The 24,432-nt window shown below is 41.8% G+C and overlaps 1 protein-coding gene across 3 annotated transcripts in view; it reads right to left on the minus strand.

Annotated features, from left to right (window-relative positions):
• IL1R2 (interleukin 1 receptor type 2) overlaps positions 1 to 18,084 on the minus strand; it is a 32,975-nt gene extending 14,891 nt beyond the window's left edge. Inside the window, exons 1-4 of one of the 3 annotated variants that reach the window (XM_036028359.1) lie at positions 17,905 to 18,084; positions 17,485 to 17,528; positions 4,260 to 4,384; positions 3,178 to 3,442 (exon numbers count right to left, since the gene is read on the minus strand). In XM_036028359.1, coding sequence (XP_035884252.1) covers positions 3,178 to 3,442; positions 4,260 to 4,384; positions 17,485 to 17,501 — 407 coding nt within the window. In that variant the 5' untranslated portion in view covers positions 17,502 to 17,528; positions 17,905 to 18,084. Of the gene's footprint in view, positions 1 to 3,177; positions 3,443 to 4,259; positions 4,441 to 17,484; positions 17,529 to 17,904 lie in introns of those variants that run through there. The other 2 variants (XM_036028360.1, XM_028516617.2) reach the window with 2 other exon arrangements.
• Positions 18,085 to 24,432: the final 6,348 nt, after the last annotated feature.

Genomic DNA, 24,432 nt, shown 5'->3' on the forward strand with positions numbered 1-24,432 from the left:
AACAAGTTTTCTCTGGGTACAATGACCAACATTTGAGATTACAACATCTCCTTCAGTCTGGGTCCCTGAGTGTTGGCCAAACAATCCAGAGCTTGTTTCATGTGTGATAAATAAACTTTTGTTGTTAAAAGCCACTGAGATTTGAAGCCTGTTTTACTCAGCTGCAGCATCTTCCCCACCCTGATTCAAAGAAGGGCCACATGGGTTCTAGATCACAAGATTATAAAAATAACAGGGACAGGGTAATTCATGCTCTCTGCCTAGAAGAGAGTTTTAGATATCAGCTAGGTAAACTCTCTGCACGCTCAGGAAGTTTGTCCCAGATTCAGGAATATTTCTACTGGCCCTCAATTCCACATCTCTGTTCTTCTAGAAGAACATAAAATAAGGATATTAGGTACAATTTTTTAGTGAAGTATAGAAATAGTCTTTAAGACAAACATGATTTAGCCCATGCCTTTGTAGATTTTGCATATTGTCACTTCAGTAATCAATAAATATTGCCTTTGGGGAAAGAAAAGACATTTCTATTTATCTATTGACCACCTGCTTTGATGGTCCCATTACTAGATGCTTCACACGCTATGATTTCACAGAACCCTCGCAACAAACCTCTACAGCAAAAGTGTAGTAGTCAGAAAATAAAACTAAGGACCATAATTGTCAGTTATCAGACCAAAGTACTACCAGATAGAAAATGAGAGAGGTCAGATTCACATCCATGTCAAACCTGACTCCAAATTTTATTCTTTTTCTAATACACTTTTAAATTTTCCTAGTAGTATTCCTTCAGGGAAAAAAAATAGGATTTTTTTGGACTAGAAAGGAAAGAAAAACTATACATTTTAGCTACTGTAAAATCACACACCCATATTTCCCAAATGTAGAGGTAAGACATTGCTTGCCTGCTTTCATTGATAGAATGTGACACACACACACCCCATGTAAGAATCTGGGACTGGTGATATTGTCTGAAATTCTCACATTCACCAGTAATAACTTTGTGCTAAGAATGTCACTTTCTTTGGTTCTCTTCCTAAATGTCAGTGTGTGTGGGTATGGCTTCTCCTTAAATCAAATAGGTTTATGAAATCTGGAGAGACTCTAAAGTTGCCTGGTGGGAGGAGTGGTTACAACCTTCAGGAGGGTTACAGGCTACAGCTGGAGAGAGAAGGCCAGAAGTCCCATTTCTTAATCAGGCCAACAGTTGGCCCTAATCTTTTCAGAAGAAATAAGCCAGTAAATTTTCAAGATTTCCAACATTAAACCTATAACTTTCTCTTTCACAGAGCAGCAAGCTAGACCAAAGCCATCCAATGGTAAATGGACAGTCTTTCAACTAAAGGTGCTAGGAAAGCTAAATATCCACATGCAAAGAATGAAGTTGGACCATTCATTACCTTATACCATATACAAAATTTAATTCAAAATGGGTCAAAGACTCAGAAGAGCTAAAACTATAAAAATTCTTAGGGGAAAATCTTTATGACATTATACACAGCAGTTATTTCTTGAATGTGCCATCAAAAGCACAGGCATCCAAGTAAAAAATAGATAAATTGAACTTCATCAAAATTAAAAACTTCTGTGCATTAAAGAACATTATTAGCAGAGTAAAAAAGCAACCCATGGAATGGTAGAGAATATTTGCAAATCATATATATGGTAAGAGAGTAAAATCCAGAATATATAAAGAATTACTATAACTCAAAAACAAATAAACAACTCAATTAAAAAGAGCAAAGCTTGAACAGACATTTCTCCAAAGAAGATACACAAATTGCCAATAAAGCACATGGAAAGACATAATGCTCAACATAACTAATCAATAGGAAAATGTAAGTCAAAATCACAATGATATAACTCTTCATATCCATTAGGACAGCTATTATAACTACCTCAACCTACCCCAGAAAAAAAAAAACACAGAAGATAATAAGTGTTGGTGAGGATGTAGAGACATTGTAAACTTGTACACTGCTAGAGGGATGTAAAACAGTGCAGCCACTGTGGAAAACAGTATGGTTGTTCCTCAAAAAATTAACAAAGAATTACCATATGACCCACCCAATTCTACAGATACCTGTACACCCACATTCATTATAGCATTATTCACAACAGCCAAAAGGCAGAAGAAATATAAGTGTCCATGGACAGATAAATAGATCATCAAAATGTGGTCTATACGTATAATGAAATATTACTGTCTTAAAAAGGAATGAAATTCTGATACATTGTACAATATGAATAAACCTTGAAAACATTATGCTAAGTGAAATAAGCCAATTATCAAAAGACAACTACTGTATGGTTCCACTCATATGAGGTGCTGTGAGTAGTCAAATTCATAGAGACAGAAAGTAGAATGGTGGATGCCAGGGGCTGAGGGAGGAGAAAATGAGAAGTTGTTATTGTTTAAGCAGAACAGATTTTCAGTTTGGGAATATGAAAAGTGTTCAGGAGCTACATTGTGGTTGTGGTAACACAACAATATGAACACAACTGAATTGTACCTTTTAAAGGATTAAAATAGTAAATTTTATGTTATGCATACATTAACACAATTTTTAAAAAAGCAATAAGGCAAAGAAGGAGAGGGACTAGACTTGTGTCAGAAGCTGTGGGTTCTAATCTCAGCTCCACATCTGCAACCTGGGAGAACTTCATAAGTGAGCTTGGTTCTATCACACATGGAATAAGCAGTTGGATTAACTTATTCCTAACATCTCATCCAAGTCCCAAATTCTATTCCATGTTCTATATCTATTCCTTGTGTTCATGTGGGTTCAGCAGTGAACAAAATAGGCCAGGTTCCTGTCCTCCTGGAGTTTACATTCCGATGGAGTAGACAAACATTAACTACATACACACATATGTGTGTGTCAGATGAATAAAAATGATGATAGGCTAAGGAGAGAGTGTGACAGAAGTCCTGTTTTAGATAAAGTAGCTAAAGATATGACAAGTGAGCAAAGACTTAAATGATGGGAGAGAGGAGCCATGAGGACAGCTGGGAAAAGGCTCTTGCACAGGAGGAATTGCAAGAACAGTGAAGAGGACATAAGATGGATTCTCACCTGTGCACTGGATTTTAAAATGAAGGTTATCACTGAAGAATTGTACAAGAGTACATTCTTTAAGAGCTCCCACACCCACCCTCATTCCAGAGGGGCTTACCTGACAGTACAGATATAGGTGCCAGAGTCCCCCTGCATGGCTGGCAAAATCCAGAGAGCACCATCCTGGACCCAAATTCGTGTCTCTTCTTTCCCTGAGACCACCCTCATAGAATCATTTTTACGCCACATCAGGTTGACATGGGGACTGGCCGAGGCCCCCAGCCAATACCGCACCTGGGGGCACCTCAGGACGACAGGTTCCCCTTCCACCTTGAAGTCGGTTTTAAAATGCTTGCCACGGAATTGGCAGTTTTCTGAAATCACTGAAGAACAGAGAGACTACAGTCAGGCTTTGTGTCCTAAACCTCCCTTTGATGGGCACATCCAAAGAAGCAGCATTCCCCTAACAAAGTGGTCCATATCCTGGGTACCCCCATTAACTCCTTTTATTAGAAAGGTTTCAAAACTTCTAAATAGAAACTTTGGGCTGCCATCAATTCCAATCTACATTCTGTGGGAAAAGTTAAATCAGGTTCACATGATGCTGAAAAGTAACAATTAAAACATTTGGCCATATTTTTTACTTTCTGACTCATTATTAAAGTAGACCTTATCTGACTTCAGACTTTTTTCTAAAGAGCTTAGTCCTGACAGGATGTGTGATTAAAATCCAAAGTCATCTTTTACAAAGGGCAAAGCACAACTTGTTTGGTTTACTCCTTTGGCACGAATGGCAGATGCCCAGGGGAGCATGGAAGATGGGCTAGAGGAAGCAGTTGCCATTTACCAAGGCAAGACACCTTACTTTTTTTAATTCTTTGATTTTTATTTGCATTTCATTTCTTTATTTTTGTATTATATTTACTGAGGCAACACTGGTTAACAACATTATATAAACTTCAGGTGTACAACATTTTAATTTGATATCTGTATACTCGATTGCATGCTCACTACCCGAAGGCTAGTTTTCCACTACCATATATTTGACCTGCCTTTACCCATCTTGCCATCCCCTATATCCCTTCCCCTCTCATAATCACACCTTGTTTTTTTAAATAACAACAAAATCTCCCTACATAAAACACCTGTTTTCCCCAGAGAAGCTGCAGGCAAGCACTTTCCAGCTCAGTCACTTCTTACCCATGTGTTCCGCAGGCGGAATGGTGAAGGCAGAAACACCCATTATCAACAGGTACAAGAACATTGTTTCCGACAGCTTCCAGAGAGCACAGAAAGTGGAGACCTTAGGTCCAGCACTCAGTAGCCTAGAGAAGAACACAGACGGGTCACCAAGAAGCACCAACATCCAAAGAGAGAACCCCTTGAAGATGTTGCCAGGGGTGGATTCTGGAAGCTTCACTTAATAATAGAAACCTTTTTGCCTAGATTTGTAAACAAGAAAACTCACAATTTGGGGATTTGCTCCCCTACAGCTATAGTCACTGAACACATCTAACATCAAATCCACAGAGCACTTAAAAACAGCCTTGGCCTGGAGGTTCCATACAATAAGTGTCTGTCTCTCCTGAAGTGTGCCTTAGTACTCCCTGCCCCTCAGCCTGAGACCCTCTCCTCAGCTAAGGCCACTGCTTGGGTCCTCTTCTGTTTCAGGTCTCTCTGCTCAAATGTTACTTTCTAATCTTCCTGTATAAAATGGAACCACCCTTCTACCCCAATACTCCACATTTTCCTTTCCTGCTCTATTGCTCTCTGTGGTATTTATGATCAACTGTGACTTCTCTCTCTAGAAGTTAAGCTCTATGTGCAGAGGAATCCTACTTCATTTTAGTCATCATCCTACTTTTTGAATGACTGAATGAGTGAATGAATCACTACAAGTCAAAAGGCTCTCATTTTACTTGTCAGAGAAGTCTTCCTATAGTCTTTATAAATTAATCCTTATGGATGAAGTCTTATTTTACATATAATTCTGACAAATATTTGGGGAGTCTATATACTGCTAACTCTCTGCTATTGGGCATCACAGGGAAAAAGCAACATGAGGTCCAAAAGTGAATAATGTACACAAGTCTATGAAGCATCCCTCCTCCGCATGAATGTCCCCAAGATGTTCAGATGCCTCTGTTTCTCCCTGTAGGCCTTCCCACACTATTTTGCAATTGCCTGTTGTATCCGATAACCATTGCCACAACAATACTGCTAACAAACAACCCCAACACTGATTAGCTTAAAACCACAATCATTTATTCTTGCTCTCAGGTCTATGGGTCAGATGGAAGTTGGCTGCACTCATTTTGGCTGGGTTAGGCTTGGCTCCAAGCTTCAGATGGCATCCAAGTCAGCTCCATGTATCTCCCGTCCTCCTTGAATCAGTGTCTTTCTGGGAGATGGTATTCTCATGTAATGGGAAAATGCAATTGATGTGAGCAAAAACACTCACAGTCTTGCTAAGAACTAGCTTGCTCTTGTCTGCCTACATTCCACTGATCAAAACAAGTCACAGGGCCAAACATGCTATCAGTGGGATGGAGAAATGCCCCCACCTCTAGTGGGAGGAGCTGAAAAGTTACTCCAAGAGGGAAAAGAAATGGGAGAAGTCATGCCATCTGCCATACCTGTTTCTCATCTGGCACCCATGGGTGGGGTCAGCCATGAGGACAGAGCCCTGGTGTTATTTACAGCCTCCATGGCCTACACAAAGCCCCATCCCAGAAAGTACCAGGGAGTACTTTCTGACTGAGAGTCTACTAGAAAGTTGGGAGTGATGAGTAAGTCCAGAAAAAAAAAAAATCCCCACCACCACCCCTCCCCCATTTCCTTGAAGAAATTTGACTTGTTCTCTGTTCCTGGAACAGATTATCATTCTGAATGTCTCACAGTAAACCCAAATAGTTCTTAATTGGCCAAGACAGGGCTATTAAACTGAAGAAATGATCCTTGCACGCTAGGAACCCTCCCTCATCAGTCAGGACCATCAGAAGCACAGTCTCAGAGTTGTAGTCTAAACCCCCATTCTAGAGACCCAGAGTCAGAGGTGGGCAGTGAGATTTTCCCCTTAGCTGGATATCTGCTCCAGGACTATCTCCCCTAAGCTCTTCCTACTCCTACGTAGTCCTATCCTTCACGTGTTTCTGATACACAAATGTTTCTGTAACTTTACCTGTAATACTACCCTCCAGTTCATAAGGACACTTAGAAAAAGGTCATATCAGTAGTAACCAAGTTGCTTTGTCCCCAGTTATATTGGTCTCAGCCAGACTCACTAGTTCTCTGGTTAGGATATGAAAGAAGTAGGAGTTACATACACCAGGTATAACTAATACTGCATATCCGAGTAAATAAAGAAGTCAAAGATTCTGATGCAGGGAATATTGTAACAGTGACAGCTATTGTGCTAAACTCTGAGTATTTGTTCTTCTATTTTACCCCCATTATGTGAATATTATGCCCATTTTACAGAAGAGTATTTGTTCTTCTGTTATATCTTCTATTATAACAGAAGATATAAAGATATAAGATATAAAGATATCTTCTGTTATAATAGAAGATATAACAGAAGAGATATAAGAGCTTAAGTATCTTGGCCAATATCTTATAGCTAGTAGGCAGAGGGTGAAGTTTAAACCCAGGATTGGTGATTCCACAGCCCTTGCTCTTCAAAAATATCATTTCTGTGACAGATACTGCTAGTTTCTTCCTCCAATATCTGTCCTCCCTGTTTCCCCAATAATAGAGCTACCAGGCTCTTAACTAAATAAATCACTATCCTACACAAAGACTGTATTTCCAACCCTCCCTTGCAACTAGGAGTGGCAACATGACAAAATTTGGGTCAGTGAAATGCAAGTGGAAATGTAATATCCTCCTGGGAAGTCTACTTAAAAGTCTCCACCAGTCTTCCTTCCTGCTGGCTCTGTATGAATATGATGGCTGGGTTACAGTTGCCACCTTGGGCCACAGGAAAGGAGCATGGCTTTATGGAGTTGCCTGCCCCCATCCCAGATAGCCTTCTTTTACATGTTCAGGTTTTCTGTCATGCACAGCCAAACCTAACCCCAGTATGTTAACTTTGCAGAGTTTATGAAAAGGACCCTGGGGTAAAAAGCCCTGCCAGGTACTATCAGGTGTTATGTTCTAACTGGTCCTGTTTCTGATGTTCAACATCAGAACTGATAACTTCAGTCATCAGTCTGATTACTGCCCTTGAAAAGTACCTTTAACTCAAAGGCAAAAGGAGCTGTTCGGCCTCCTCTTGGATGAAAGCAGCCTCCCTTCCCCAAGAATCAGGTACAGGCTTAGACTTGGATTATGTGAGGGTTTATGACCATGTTTTAAATTATTTTTACACCAGAAAGTCAGGCAGCATTCTTTCAGGGGCAGTTACTAGCTGAAGCTTCACAGAGCTGCAGAGCTGGAAGAACCTTAGAGATATCTAGTGCCATCACTTTCTTTTCCAAGTGATGCAAATAAGTTGGGTGTTAACCCTCTTCTCAAAATCACATGTCTAGTCAGGGTTAGAAGTAGAGATGTTTCAACAAGGACCCTATTTCAATAAAATAAATACAGGACCCTCAATTTAGGGTCCTCTAAATTGAGGAGGACCCTAATATTGCCCTCCTCAAGTAATAGTCATGCCCCATCCCCCAACCCCCACCCAGGACCCCCACTGCCAGGAAGATTGATTTCTCTCTATGGACTTTGGCAAAATAGCTGCTTTACTATGAACTTTCCAGGAAGTGGCTTCAGACTTGAAACCACAAACACATCATAGCAATTGTTTTCATTAATCAAAACCTCTGAGAAAGGCTGGAACCCAAATTGCCATAGTGTGGGAAACAGTTAAGTTTTTGGCAGACCCAGAGGAAAAAAAATTGTTTGCAGATGTTTGTAGCAAAACATTATTCTCCTTCCTTACTTTCTTTAAATGTGTATTTAAATTACAGAAAATTCTACATTTCTGCTTGAATCTGAGTAGACCTTCTACTGGAAGAAAAAATGTTAAGGGCAGCACATACCAAATATTTGAGTTACAATTCTATCCTTATTTTGGGGGAGGGGGGCAAATAACCATGTTTTGCCATCCCCAATGTAAAAAAAAACAGAGAACTAGAACTAAAAATCAACAGAGCCAGGCATTTAAAAAATGACATAAATGTGTGAAGAGTTGAAGGAAGGAGAAAGAATATAGAAAGGTGGAAAGGACTGATGACACTGCACTGAGTCACAGAGGTGGAAATTCACCCAGAAAATTAAACTTTTCTTTATTTCTATCTTCACCTTCCTTTTGAAAGCTTTCAGGCAACTGAGTCTAAAAACTCTGAGTCAGACCATACAGTCATCCAAAACCAAGGTAACAGATCCTGAATATTTATGAAGTCAAATAGCTATCAAGCCTTAGGCATATTACTTAGTCACCTCCAGTTTGTATAATCAATCCCTAAAAACCCAAAAATGTTGTTTCAGGCATATGGTATAAACCTTCAGAAACACATGAGGAAAATAAATATTTTACATAAAAATTAAGCTTGGAAAAATTCTGTAAATGCTAAAGTAAAACAAAATAAAAAGTATTTTGAACTAAGTCTCTGGAAAACACAGAATGGTAGGAGTTTGGTGGTATGGAAGGAGCTATAGAGAAATATATGACCAGGTGAAAGACAGCTTTTGCTGAAAACTGTCCTTGCTCAAAGCAGAACCCTTAATAGGTTCTCCATAAACTAATTTTGTTCTTTAGAAAAGACAAACTAGTTCCTCCACCCACCAACCCCCAGAATTAAGGGAGTTCAGATCAGCACAGTGGGACTGTTTCTGGTTTGTATGGCTGTGTCAGAATGACAGCATCTCGATGTCCTTGACTCTGGTGGTGCCTCAGAAGACAAATGGCTTACTGGAAGCCATGGCACAGAAAGACCCATCTTTGGCAGAGTGGACTGAATTTCAAGGAGAAAAATTGAACAGGTTAAGACTTGCCTCAACCAATGGCTACACACACTCTCTTTTATTTTACTTTCTGCCAACAAGTATCTTATCCCCCTAAAACCATACCTATCAAAAGTTTTGAACTTGACCAACTTCTTCCCTAAAAATTGTTCATTGACTGAGAGTTTCAGGAAAACAACTCATTTTCCCACTCATTTAAATCCTCTGTTCATATACTTCATTCCCATTAAGGCTGACTCATTCAGAGCCCTCAGCAGGCCAGGCCATCAGCTGAAGACACTTCCTTACTTTCCTCGTTTTTACAGGCCCATTCACAGGCAAACCCTGGACAAGGTCACTCCACTAGCCCAGAACAGTTGCCTTCCTTATCAAAGTGAATGAAAGGGAAGCTCTACCCATTAGGTCCCCAACACCCACAATACAAATCCACCAAGCTTCAAATTCTCCCAGCTTGACAATTGTGTAAGAGGGACCACTGCTATGAATAACTCTAAAGGTCAGAACTCATGTGTTTGGTAGAGCAAATCATCCCTATTATAAACATGAAGCAATGGAAATACAGATACATTAAATAACTTGGGTAAATAACTTACCCAAGGCCACAGAGCTAATGGAATAACAAAGTCTGATCTAAGTCTGAGCCTATACAATCATCTGAATTGATATTCTTTCTCTGCTCTGTAGAACCATGAGAACCTGGAGTTGGTTGGGGCTCCAGAAACCATTGCGCTTAGCAGCTCAGCCAAACAGCCTTCTCAAACCCAACATTCTCTGTAGCTGGACAAGCTACCCTTCTTACAATGGACACTTCCAACTCCAAAAGAGGACTCATGATCAGAAACTCCTCTGTTATTTCTAAATACAAATTTGTTTCCCCCTAAGTTCTACTCATTGGACAGATTCCACCCTTGGGGCAGCTCAGAAGAAGTCTAGATCTTCCAGTAGTCCTGAGACTCAGGGAGTCTATACAGGGAGCACTGTGGAAAGTACATGAACTGTAGAGTCTGACAGAGGAGGGCAGGGAAATGCCTGTCTGCCTTTTTTGCCAGTTGGAGGGTTTGGTGCCAGCAGAAAGATTCTGTTGCCTCTGTGATGCTCAGTCTGCTAATCTGTGAAACAGCTGTAGCCTGACATACATCACAGGGGGGTTAGATGGCATGTGGTATATAAAGAGGTCAACACAGATTTGGCAAAGAGAATGCCCTCAACAAGTGGTTGCTCTCAAAAGTGTTATTACAGAAGCAATCCCCCAAAACTCAGGGAGGTAAGTAAGTTGCTCAAGAACACACAGCTACCAAACCTCAGTGAGAATTCAGAGCTTCCACTGTCTGTATTCTAACTCCTGCTAATAGTCCCTCACACAGCCCAAGAACTGTCTGGTATCATACTCATTAACTTAGCTAACACCAGCTACTATACTGTAAAGGTGTACAATTTTATCATGGAATCAATAAGCCTATGTGCACATCCAAATTATAGAAGGATGTTTGACATGTAAACACACAGTCATAAACACATACACATCCAAAGCCTACCACAGAATTCTGATGCTTTCATTCAGACTGATATCATTGTAAGTCTTTAAGTACACGGGAGATTGAAGCTGGATCTCACCTTCAGTCTGTTAATCAGCTATGTGTTCTTGGGCAAGCCACTTACACAATCTAGGTCACAGTTTCTAAATCACTAAAATGCAAGGGTTGGGATGCTAAGAGCTATTACACATCCAAGGTGTAAAACCCTAGGATTCTAAGTCAATCTGAATTTGAACTCAGTCTTCAGTTTTGGGCACAGCTTCCATTTCTAAAGCACTGAATCAGGGGGCTTAATCAGATAACCACCAGATTGCGTCCACTCATTTGCTTAAGTCCCTAAGAGAGCAAATGACAGAGCCAGGACTCAAGTCTCCTGCGTTGTCCTGAGTATTGGAGTTCCAGCTCATAGGGGTACTCACTGGGTAGTGTTGACTAGTAACTGACACTGTGCTGACAAGGCACAGGAGGTGTTATGAGCAGATGCACACCCTTTAAACCAAATGATGCTTTCAGTGTCTTATAATCTGAGTGTGGCAAACACTTCAAATATTTGAATCATCCATCATCCAGAAAACTTGCCCATTTAAACTATACGACAGGCCAAAGAAACAAGGACAAAAAGAATTTAAACAGTTGAAAAATAGCCAGTAGGATTCTGGCACAAAGGCATGTGTATTTTACTCTCAGGAGAAGGTGGAAGCCCTCTTTCAGAACCTCTTTCTATTTGTGTGGGCGTGGCTATAGTTTCTCAGAGTAGCTCACTGTATTTTCTAAAGATGCCACAGCAACATCTCTCATTCCACAATGTTTCTATTATATGACTGTGCCACCCCATCATCAAAAGTTGGAATCCAGGTCACCTCCCTTGAATGTGGGCCAGCTTGTGACTCAAGTCTAACAACAGAGTGATCTGGGTGAACTCAGAAGATAAGTCAGAAAAAGCCATACAGCTTCCACCTGGTTTCCTTGGGACCTTTGCTCTGAGGGAAACCAGCCACCATGTACAATCTCCTGAGACCACATTGCGAGGGATACCACATATAGAGGATCAGGGTGACAGTTCCACCTATGTATAGACTCACAGGAATCCCCTCAAAGGTGCCAGCTATTTAAAGCCATCTTAGACTCTCCAGCTGAGAACCACTGTTTGAACTCAATTGAACCTCATGAAGCAGCAGAATCACCTAGCTGAATTCTCAAATTCATGACCTATAGAATATGAATTAGAATAAAATATTTGTTTTAAGCTACTAACTTGTGGGGCAGTTGTTATGCGGCAATAAGTGACCAAAAATTCTTAATCAAAAGCAGATTTGAGGTAGCAAATTAGAAACAGGGAGAGGGCTGGTGTAAGAAAACACACAGAAACATGTGGCAGCTGATTGACCGATAACAGGGGAGACAAAAAACTATTAGGACAGATGCAAGAACCAAAGAGCACAATCAGAGGCCTTAAGAGCAGACACAGTTTCCTCCACTTCACTGTGCTCTACTGAGGATATCAGGATATCAGAGCACAAAACACTCGATGTTCATAATGAGTCCCCTGAATCATGAAGAACAGCTTAACTTTTGTTCAAAACCCACTTTTCCTAGGATGAAACAGTGTATAACATATGCAATAAGGAGAATATTATAATTATCTTCCAATGTATTACCTTTTTTACTATCTTTGATGCTTCTACCACTCTGACCCCAAGAAAATGCAAGAGCAAGGGCTTCCTCACAAAGGAGGGAAGGAAGTGAATATGACATAGAGGAATTTTCTTCCTGGTAGGAAGGGGAAGTAGTAGAAAGGCTCTGGGTCTCCAGGGTGAAAGGCAAGAAGCCACAAGAGGAAACAAACAGATTCTACTCCCTTTTCTGGGTTCAAAAACTGTGCCAACAGAGAAAAGGTAGAAGAGAGGAGGAAGCTAAAAGCAGAGGCACTTTTGCTTTGCTTTCACACTGGGTCTCTCAGGGAATTCTACTGTAGTAAAATAAGAAGCTATTGCCAAATGGTGACATTAGGGAAGGATAAAAATAATGGCATGGCGTGTTTAGGTAGAGAGATCTAATGTTAGTTCCCTGCTAGCTTCAGCTCTTCACCAATGGAGAAAACATCCAGATGTTTCTCTATGCTTCGCATGGAGAATGGGAAGTAAACTGAGATCTGGGCTGATATAGGGCCACCATGATGAAGGGCAAGGTAACCTAGAGTGGAGACTGCAGGATACTCAGTCCATGAGGAGCACTGTGGCCAAATGTGGAAATATGTGCTTATTAGTTGGTGAATAACCAGTTACTTAAGCCCTGAGCTCTGCCCACTCTGGTACCCCAACTTCCCTGGTGCTCCCTGGAGATCCTCATGGTCCAGCAATAGTACTGCAGCAACTATTCTGACTAGTTGGTGTTTGTGTCCTGCTGGTGGGTGAATATTTTGAGTATCAGTTGCACAGGTGGCCAGTCTAAGCTGGGGGAGAAATGATGACATGGCCAGGATGCAGAGGACCTGTGGAGCCAATGAGAAGTACAGTGGGACCACATCAGCCATAGCATTGGCTCTCACTCAGTTGAAATACCACACCATAAGTTTTTCCAGCCATGGAACTCAAAAGTAGTTTCAACAGGACACCCATGACAGCCAGGCGAGGGATTTCTCCCTGGAAGCCAGCAAAGGCTCATAGGCCAACAGGTGTGGACTAGCCACCATCCCTTATCATGCCTTGGAAACACAGCTTCTCCTATGCTTGGATGCTTTTCTGGCTAGAAGAAGGTGGCAAGGTGAGAAATTCTGAAAGACAGAGAATCTACCTTCAAGAGATTGAACAGTTCCAAGAGAGGCAGATTTGAGCCCACCAAGATGGGGATAACATGTAGTGATAGGTTTAATTCCTTTTTCCTGATGAAAAAGAGTCTCAGGAAATAGACAAATGAGACTCTTATTAGAAGAGCTAATAAAGATACATTTTCATGGCATTGATTTGCAATGAGTATATGTTTTGACCATGCTACATACATTTTACAAATATTTCTGTCCAAAATTGTTACATCATCAAAATAGATGGCATTTTCTTTTTATGCTAGAAGATCATCTTCACTCTTTGGAAGATGTGCCCACCTGGAGTGATTTGACCTCTAAGAGTCACAGAAGGCAGCACCTTTCCTCAGCCCTGTGTCCAGCATGGCCAGGAGAGCAAACAGAGTCATACACAAAACATACACAAAACATCAAAACCCCAGTTGGTTTTTATCTGTACTACATGGATAAATCTCTTTCTGCAAAAAAACAGTCTTTAGGCTGATGATGGCCCAGACTTACAGGTTTTTCAGAGGCCCAAAAAGTCCCACCAAGAAAACATTTACTCTACCCTGGGGCTAGGATCAGTGATGCATTCACTCACTTGTCCCTCGTGGCTTCTCTCCACTTTCTGATGCTAGCCAGTTTGTTCCCTGGTGGTAAGAACAGCTCCCTGACACTGAGCCAGCTGAAATCCTGGTGATTACCCCACCACTCCAACTGACCTACTAGATAACATTATGTGGTAGAGAGAACCATGTGCACCAATATCTTTCTATTTTGAGATACACAAAAGAGTTCATTTCTTGACTCCCTTAAAGTTAAGCATGGCCACATGACTCGTGATAGGCATGAAAAGTAAGTGGGAAAGATGTGGGCCATTTCCAGGCCTTCCCATTACTCTTCTGGTGCCCTACCCCCCACCCTCTCTTCTGTCACCATGAACCCTGAGCCCTTATTTGCTAATAGCAATCACATAGAATGGTCAGGCCATCCTGATAGGAGGCTGAGGTCTACTATCTATGGATCCACTTCCTCACTCCTGAATATCTGTTTCTTCTTCTGTTAAACAGAAGAAACACCTATTTCCCACCACAGAACTAGTATCAAAACAATCAGAATCAAATGGATGATCTCTGTAAGCTGTCTTTTTAAATATCCTCAAAAGGCTATGATGAGCCATCACAATCAGACACAGCTGGCCAATGATGATATATAGCATGAGCAAAATAAACTTGTGTTGTATTAAGTTACCAAGATGTTTGAGGTTATCATTGCAGTATAACTGGGACTGGCATGCATCAAAGAGAAGAGCTGGGATATCATGTTCATTTTCTATTGTTATGTAGCAAGTTGCCACAAAGTCAGTGATTTAAAAGAACCATTTTTTTTTTTGCTCACATTGCTGTGGGTCAGGTGTCTGGTCTCAGCTTGGTTAGACTTTCTGCTCAAGGACTCACAGACTTATATCAAAGCTAGTAGTCCTGTTCCAAGTGCAAGTGTGTTGGTAGAATTAAGTTTTGTCATTCTACAGCTGAGGTCTCTACTTTCTTGCTGGTTGCCAGTGAAGACCATTCTCAGCATCTAGAGGCCACCCACCATTCCCTGCCCCATGGCCCTCTACACAACATGACAGTTTGTTTTCTCTAGGTCAATAGAAGACTCCAGATACTATTTCACATTTCTCTGACCTCTCAGTTCTGATGTCTAGACTTTCCTTTAAAAAGCCCACCGATTGTTTCAGACACACCCAGGATGATCTTCCTTTGGATTAACTTCAAGTCAACCAATTGAGGACTTAAATTACATCTGCAAAATTCCTTCACCTTTGCCCTATAAGGGAAATGAATCATGGGAATGACATTCCATCATATTCATATATCCCATCCTCATTCAAGGGGACAGGGCTTAGACAAAGCCATGAGTCAGTGAGGGTCACCTTAGAATTCTGCCTACCTCAGACATTTAAGAAAAGGTTCTTAATATTAGCACTAGGTGAATATTAGCACTAGGAAATTTAGGATCCATTCAAAACTTTGCATTAACTTCTTTCTTGCTCCCAAACAAAAAAACCTCACCACAAATATTCTGAAACTTTGCTACTTGAAGTGTGGTTCACAGCCCAGCAGCAAGGACATGACTTGGGAGAAATGCAAAGTCTCAGGATCCACCTCAGACTAGAGAGTCAGAATTATCTGCATAGTAACAAGACTCCCAGGGGATCTGAGATGCACTGATTATTAGTATTAGATAATTCTTAAACAAAGTAGGCGCATGAAGTGAGAGCCAATGTTCAATCCTTGTGCTCTGCTCACCCCAGCCCTCTCAGAATGGCTTTTGAAATTTTGCTGTCAGAACCTCAAAAGCTGATGATGATGACAATTATGATGATATTGATAGTTAACAATTACCAAACATCCACCAAGAAGTAGGAAAAATTTGAAAATGTATTATTGTTTTAATTTTTCAAATATATATGAATTACATACTATTGTTTTCATTTTAGAGATTAAGACATTGAGGATTACAAAAGTTAACTAACTCTTCTGAGGAAACATATAGAAGTGGTGAGGCCAGGATTTGATACTCATTCCTTCAATTTAGGGTTACAAAGTCATATATTGTCACAAGTTGTCAAAGCTAACAAACTGGGAGTCACAGACCAATTCAACTTATATATATGCATCATTCAGCCAAAGTGTTGGTGTTATTTTTCATTGCCTGTCTTTTCTGAGGAACAAGCACAGTCCAGCTGACCACAAGCCCTGTCACTGACAGCCTCACAGATTTGACTTACTGCATGGATCCTGAATACACTCAGATTTGCAATCCCCAGTTAAGTACAAGTATTCTTAAATTTCCTCTTGACATTTCATGAAAAATTTGGATGGTATGAATACTGTCTAGAGATTCTTAAAAATAACAAAGAACCCTGTTCTCTAATCCATCCTTTTCTTCTGATGAATGAAACTAGCATCCAAAAACATCAAGTTATGAACTTCTGGATTACCCAGCTGTTTGTTGTCAAACAATTGGACTTTGAAGGTTGGAGTAGGAGTAGAGATGTTGAAGGGAAGACCTGTTGTCAGGGCATGAAAGAAGCTCCCAGGCCAACTGGGAACAAATGGGCAGAGACCTCCTTCTTACTTTTTGGGATAATCAAAGAGGCTAAAAAAATGAAAAATACCATTAAAATGGATAAGACTGCGATGAGATTTGAAGGAAGGGGCACTCTTTTATACCATCCTAGGAAGTGAAATCACGCAATCTGTGTTGGTGGAAAGGAATGCACTGTTCTCTTTGGAACGTAGAGTTCAGAGACATAGGACAGAAAGAGAGTGCGCTTGGTGGCAGTGGGATGGACTGCAGAGAGGAGGCCAGCAGCATGGCATCACAGACATGAGCTGCTGTGATGGACTGGGAAGTTCAAGCCCTGCAACTGCCTCAGCTTACAGAAGAGAAAACTCAGAGATGATTGGTATAGCTGCAGCCTGGAGGTAGGAGGCTCCTGATGGAGCTGGGGTTCCAAGAAGATGAAAAGCTTCCAAAGGGGCACAGAATTCAAGAGGGAGGATGTCTAATAATGAGAGCAGGCACTTCGGCAGCACCACCTTGTGCCAGGCACAATTCTAAGTGCTTTTTTTGATTCAGATTCATGTACTCTTCCCACCACCCTGGTGGTCCTCCTCCTCATTAAGATCACAGTGAATGGATGGAGAAACTGAAGCACTGAGAAGGTAAAAATAAATTCTGTAATTTGTTTCATTATAATAGAGATACAAACATATTTTTTAAGGAATCATGCCCAGTTTATTATTATTTCATGAGAATATTCAAGGTAAACATACCTCTTCCTGGCTGTTGATTACTGGTAAGCTGCTGGCCCCTGGGTGAACGACATGTACTGAAATGGCACTCCATAGTCATTAAAGTACAGAATATTTTAAAGACAGTTATATTATGAACACATCCATGGCCTCATACAGCTAGTAAGAGGCAAAGTCAAAACTTGAACCCAGACCCTTTAGCCCCAGGGCTCACACTTTTCCACCAGACTACTCGTGGCTCTTCTGAGACAAGCATGAGTGCTGGTACCCATCTGGCCTCCGGAACCAGTGTTAGAAAACCAGTGTTAGAAAATTATACTTACTTTGAAAAAGAAAACATGCCCCACTAGAAAATCCCATGATCCTCCTAAAGAAGAAAATCTCTGAGTTCAGTGTAAGTTTCACAGGCACAGCTTCCCATGGCGCGGGGACCTGTACACAGCAATTTGTTTCCTCTCATGGAATCCCACAGCACTTTGCCTGTCATTTTGACTTATCAAATGTCCTCAGAAACCATCTGATCTAGTCCCTTTGGTGACAGAGAATCTGAAGACCTAAAAAGCCAAGGTTGTCTTCACATGGGTGAAGGTCACAGAAATGAGGATGGTCACCCAGAGGAGACACATGAGGTCCAGAGATATCAGGAGAACTGCCTGAGTCTCCATCCAGAAATGGAGCTCTGGAATCCTTACTCACAGGTCTGTCTCTCCTCACCCTCCCTTCCTCTCTCAGAAGCCTCTTACCTGCAGCTCTGCATTTTTCACCTTGTTGCTTCCTGCCTGGGGAAGGCTGGCAGGCTTGACTTTTACCTCAGTGGAAGCTCAATGTTCAGGGTAGGGATATATATTCTCATCCTCCAGGGATTTCCTAATCAGGCTGTGTCACTCTCTCTGACTGGGTGATTGTGGACACACCTTTTCCCTCTTGACAGGGGAGCACCCCAGGCTATTGAGCTGGATGCAAGATCACTCAGATGGGGAAGTGACTGAGGAAACTCTGCGTAAGTTTCCCTATTTTTTTTTCTTTTGGTTTGTGACGCTAAGACTTATGTACTTCCAGCTGAGAGGTGGTTTTAAAGTGGTGTGTACTTTGACCAACTGAGGCCCTATTAGAGAGAAAAGGACTTTTAGTCTTTAATCAGTGGGATGGGATTTAAGGAAGATTAAGCTTTGAATACCCCCAAAATGAAGTTGGTTGAGCAAGGGGTAAAAGTTACACTGTATCTATGTTTATTCTTTTTCCAAGGACAGAGGGAATATTTGTGTTTGTTCCATATTACATCATGGTAAGATTAAAGAGCGAGTTATAGATTTAGGGTGAGGCCAAGTAAGTTTCAAAGGTATAAATTCACTCCAGCAGGAAAATCTCACCAGATATCATCATCCCAGGATAACGAGCATGAAAATAACTGAGCTTTCTCTACACTCTCTATGGTCACAGACATCAAGCATCCCAGTCCTAGCTGACTTGTCTTGGTTGGGATTCTAGTCACTAAATAGCACAAGGGAAGCACACAGCTTAATATAAGCAAAGAGAGGAAGTGAAATCATGCAATCTGAATTTGGCCATGCTGAAATATAACTGCTAGTCTTGTGATCCATAAAGAGGAATTAATATAACCTCAAGTCTTGCTATGGGAAAACTCCATCACAGAGCCACAAGAATTGCTTGAGAAGGGCTTTCAAGAACTCATGCCTCAGACCCAATAGTCAGCTGAAAGTCCCCAGTCTGCAGTCACACTCAGGGAATGATGGCTGCCTTTTCTATATCCCTTCATTCCCACCCAGGGCCTACAAAGTCCTGATCTTACCATCTCAGCTACATTGGCTCAATTTCTCCACCAACTGATGGGAAATAGATCAGGCACAGAATGTCCCAAAGTATCTTGAAATCCCCTGAGGTTTTAGGTGAAAGTCACTCAGGATGTTTATTGCAAGGGTTGAAGTAATGAGTCTTCACTTTTTAGACCCAGAAGGCATTTCCAGAGTCTATTCGGGTTCAGAAATCAGCAGTATCCTCCGAAAACCCTTTTGGCAAGATTCCAACCCCTTTCCTTTCTGTGATGTGGAGGCCAGAGGTTTGGAGAATGTGAGAAGGGCAGGCGAGGAGGAGGACATGTGCTGGCCTCTCTGTCATGTACTGTAATGGGGACTATTTGTCCCTGCTTTTAGGAGACAGCCTCTGTTATATTATACCCATAAATTCACTCATATGTAGCAGATCAGAGTCCTTATATTTGATTCAAGAAAATATGGTGTGGAGGAGACACCGTTCCATGACAAGACAGCTATCTGACCTGCAAGATGGCTCTGGACCAGAAAAAGGTTGCTTGTTGCAAACCTCCCTAAGAGCCTGTCTGATCATAACTGATATTCATTCTGACTTAAATCAATGCCTACTTCCCACTACATACTTGCTCCTGGTTGTCTGGCCGAGTCAAGCATGTAAAGTAATTTCCTGTACCTGGCAGCATTCACATCCTAGTACCCATCACTTTGCCCTTTCTGTCCTGGATAATTCTTTGGCACCTGCCAAGCAGCATGGGGATCCATTTCTTCTTGCAGCCACCCAAGATGCACTCCATAGATTAAGTTTCTCTTGGTAAACTCAATTAATTACTAGCAGGAGTGGCCAATCTCTTTTCCTCGGTCTTTCCCTGCTCTCCCTTAGGAGATGTATTTTCAGTCCCAGGACTTTTCCCTGGGTCTGCATGCAGAAGCATATGGTCATTAAATCCATAAGGCCAATTTGGCAGTCATCCCCCATAAAACTGAAAATTTTAAGGCCTGCTATGCTCATCTAGACAATAACAGAAAATAAGTTTGTATCCTAGAGGCAAGAGAAAAAATGTTCCCTTATATAAATAATATACAAATTAACATAGTCAAAATGGAAATACTGACTGCAGTGGCTTTGCTTTCCTCATCCATAAAAAGAGAAGGCTGAGGTGAATGAGATCTCTATTAGATCCTAGATCTGCTGTAACCAGTTACCACATATTGTAGCTTCAAACACCACCAATTAATTCTCTTCTAGTTCTAGGGGTCAGAGGTCTGATACAAGTCTCAGTGGGCTAAAATCAAGGTGTTGATCAAGGTCATTCCTTGTGAGGCTCCAGGGGAAAATTGTTTTCTTTCCCCTTCCAGCTTCTAGAAGTTGTCATCATCCCTGGGCTGTCCCCAGCACATTACTTTTTCTCCCCCTCTTCCATCATCGTGGGGTCTTCTTTTTCCTGACACTCTTATAAAGACCCTCATGATTATCCCTGACATCCTTAATTTAACCACATCTATAAAATCCCTTTTGCCATATAAAGTAACATAGTCATCAGTGCCAGGGATTAAGATGTGGCCATGTTTAAGAGACCAGTATTCAGCCTCCCACAAGCTCCACCATTCCTTCCAGTTCTCACAGTTTGTGCTTTGTGATCATAAATAGAAGCATAGAAAATGGTGCTATATAACTATGGATTGAAACACAATTTCCTTCACACCTAAGGGCTAAGGCTGTCTAGAATATATAGAAAGAGTATGGATAGAGCTTCTGAGAGCCACAGGAGAGATTTTATTTTGCTAGTCAATTCAGACAAACTCCAATGTCTTTTATGAAAAGGCCTTTTCTTTCCAGCCTTTCCTTTTGCTTCCTTCTTTTCACGCTGGTTTTTAGTGAGAGACACTGGGAAGGGGTGAGAATTCCAGGGCAACCATGACACTAACAGCCACAGTTACTCTCTGCCTCCAACCTCATATAGGACCTAGAGTGAGGAAGGGAGGAGAGCTGGAAGCTGGTCCCATTTCATGCTTACTTTCCCTCCCCAGGGCACCTGGGCTGGATCCAGGACTGAATGCCCCAGAGCTCTTTGGGTCCCTGCTCCTCCAACCACAAGCAAGCCTTCCCTCCACGTGGTTCTCAAGAGGCACAGGCAGGCCCCACCTACTCTTATTTAAGGACCACTGTCCCTAAATAAGATGTGCATAGAATGCTCCCTGAGGGGCCCTGCTTCTCTCAGCCTTGTCCTGTTACCTCCTGGGTCTGGGATCTGCCAGTGTTGGGGACCTGGTCTAGGTTGAGAAACAACCTAGACGCCAATCTCCTAGGGCACTGACAGGCTTTCATTCTGTGACCTGTGGGAGAATTGAAAAAAAAAAATTCCTGTTATTTCCTGTTAATTCCTGTTCCAGCAAAATCAGAAAAGGGAAATATTTCTCCTGATAGAGCCATGATCTCTCTCATATTATTCATTCTATTATTCTGCTGCAGAGCTCCAACTCACACGTCCCCCCAACAAAGGCAGGCAGAAGGACTTGCTTGCCAACAGTCCCAGCTTCTTTGCGATCTGATCCAAACTGAAAGAATAGACCAAATCATGATGACTTCATGCACATAGTCAAGTCCATCTAAGGTACAATGTCTTTACTATACATCAGAGCTAAGAGCTGCTGCCACCTGTGACAGCTGACATTGTGCATCTCTCACCCGTGCCAACATAGAGCCCCAGATCAAAGTATAGAGCTGAGACCTGCAGGTTGTCCTCATAGGAGGCCACCACCCACCAGCTGTTTTTGTCGGGATTCTATTGGATCCTCCTGGCTCCTGTTGGAAATAAAAAACACAAGTAGCTGAATTCTTAAATTGAATTTAGACTCATAGGAAAAGTGGTTTGAAAAAAAAAAGTGGTCCCTAACCTAGGACTCGTGTGTGTGTGTGTGTGTGTGTGTGTGTGTGTGTGTGTGTTGGGTTTTGGAGTTTTTTTCTTAATGAAGTGCTACACTGCTACACTTTACGTGCACTCCCCCAGAGCCATGCCAGTCTCCCAGTGCTACTGCTTACACAACACTTACTTTTCCCAGCTACCACTTGGCAGAGCTTCAGCAGGTAAGGAGAGAAAGACCCCAGCCACCACAAAAAAATTTGAAAAAAATTCAAAGCACACTCTCAGGGCATTAAAGATCTATGCCAAAATGGAGTCATAGGTATCAGGTTGTATTGTAAATGTTTGTTTCTAAATAAGTCCTTTAGGATTCATCCCAACCTCAGTGACTCAGTGCATAAAACTCAGAGGTAAAACTTCAAAGTCACCATCCATAGCCTTTGTGACTGTGAGTCTTGGGTCAAACAGCCTTTCTGGCCACCCTCACCCACATCCCCACCACCTCCAACCCTAATATATCCCCAGCTCCCATAGTATCTTCTAGTGGCCAGGCGGTTCTTCCCTTGAATCACGAGACCTTTCTCTGCTTTCTAATAATTTCTGAGGAACATGTAGAACATTCAGCTCAACAGACATCTGAGCCCCGTGCTTCTGGAAGCAGTGATGTGATGGGGCTTGAATTATCCTGTGAGGCCCCAAATGCACCCACTGCCTTCTCATCCATGTATTGTGTTACACAAAACAGCCTAGTTCTCCTGACATGCACCCACACTTCATGCAGAGCCTGATTTCCATTTACCATCTTCAAAGCACCCACAGCCTGCAGGGCTAGCAGTCCTGGCAGGCTCAGTGCTTAGACTCAGCAGGCTCTGGTGACTGGAAAGGGCTTTGACTGATGTTGATCATAGAGGACATGTTCCTTAACATCGTGTCATGGGCTGGCACATCAGCCTTCATGGCAAATAAAGTACATGTACTTCCCACATCACCCCACAAAAGTTATTGCCTTAGCCTGCTCAGGTCCACGGGTGGCAGTGATACACACTGCTGCAGGTGCCTCAGTCCATGAGCTATAGAATCTGACTGAGCTTAGAGGACAGGAGCAGGGGCATATCACTGTAGACTTCATGGACTAGACATTGATTTTAAGAGACTTTAAAACGGACCTGAGTGAATACTGTAGCCCAGCTCAGAGCCATCCACTCCCCATTGCTCTGCAAACCACCCTGTGTTAACTACATCTTCTATTTATCATGTCTTTATTTTTTTCCCACTTCTCTGTTGCTTTGACATCTGGAGACAGTCTGACCCCTTGAGGGACTCGTCAAGTCTTAGAGATGGGAAAAGCTTACCCACAAGCACACCTCTCAAGAACAAACCAACCCAGAACCCACACCCAAACCATCTTCAAACGTGTCCACTTCTATGTATGTAGTTCCCCATATGGGGGTCTTTTTCTCCTTCAAATAGAACATCTTTTGAGGCATTCCAATCTCGTTGGGATGAAAACACTTTTTTTTTACATCCTGGCAGGGATAGCCCAGAGCTCAGCAAAGGGCAGAGCAGTGTAGAGGGCAAAGCACATGCTTCCACATGGGAAAGGGATGAGCCAGGGCAGCAGAGGCAGGGCCACAAAACAGTGCAGCTCAAGGAGGGTTGGGTGGCCGTAGGCAGCACTTCTCAAGAGCTGTGCTCAGACCAAGGGCAGCAGCACATCCAAGGAGCTTGTCAGAAACACAGACTCTGAGCTCCCCCTCAGAAACTAAATCAGAAACTAGGAGAGGGACCAAATGGCAAGCGTTTAACAAGAAAGCCCCCTAAATGATTCTAATGTTGATGAGACTTTGAGAAGAATTATCCCAGTGATTCTCCACTATGGCTGCACATGAGAAGCTTTTAACAAACACTGATACCCAGGGCCACTCTCACACCAACTAGGCCTTGAAAAGGGTGGTCTGGGGCAGTCAATTATTTCAAAGCCTGTGGTTTTCATGCATTGCCCATCTCAGCTAAGAGCCACTGCCTGAGGACTTGAGCCACTCACATTCTCTAGGGCTGCATCTTTGGCTCCTGCAGGGAGAAAAATCAAATGAGTAAAAAAATTCCAATGCTGACTCATGGATGACATTTAAGAAGAAGGACAAGAGAAACTAAGAAAATAATTGCATTTACTATTGCAACAACAACAAAAAATAAGGTACCTAGGGATAAATTTAACCAAGGAGATAAAAGACCTATACTCAGAAAACTATAAGACACTGAAGAAAAAAATTTAGAAAATACAAATGAGTGGAAGTATATACTATGTTCATGAATTAGAAGAATTAACATCATTAAAATGCCCATGCTACCCAAAACAATCTATAGATTCAATACAATTCCATTTAAAATACCAATGGCATGTTTCACAGACCTAGAACAAATATTCCAAAAATTTTTATGGAAGCCAAAGAAGACCCCAAATAGCTTCAGCAACTTTGAGAACCAAGAACAAAATTGGAGATATCACAATACCTGATATCAAACTACACTACAAGTCCACCATAATCAAAATAGCCTGTTATTGGCATAATAATGGGCATATAGATCAATAGAACAGAACAGAGATCCCAGAAGTAAA

Source organism: Phyllostomus discolor, chromosome 6 (genome assembly GCF_004126475.2).
Source record: "Phyllostomus discolor isolate MPI-MPIP mPhyDis1 chromosome 6, mPhyDis1.pri.v3, whole genome shotgun sequence".
Taxonomy (NCBI): domain Eukaryota; kingdom Metazoa; phylum Chordata; class Mammalia; order Chiroptera; family Phyllostomidae; genus Phyllostomus; species Phyllostomus discolor.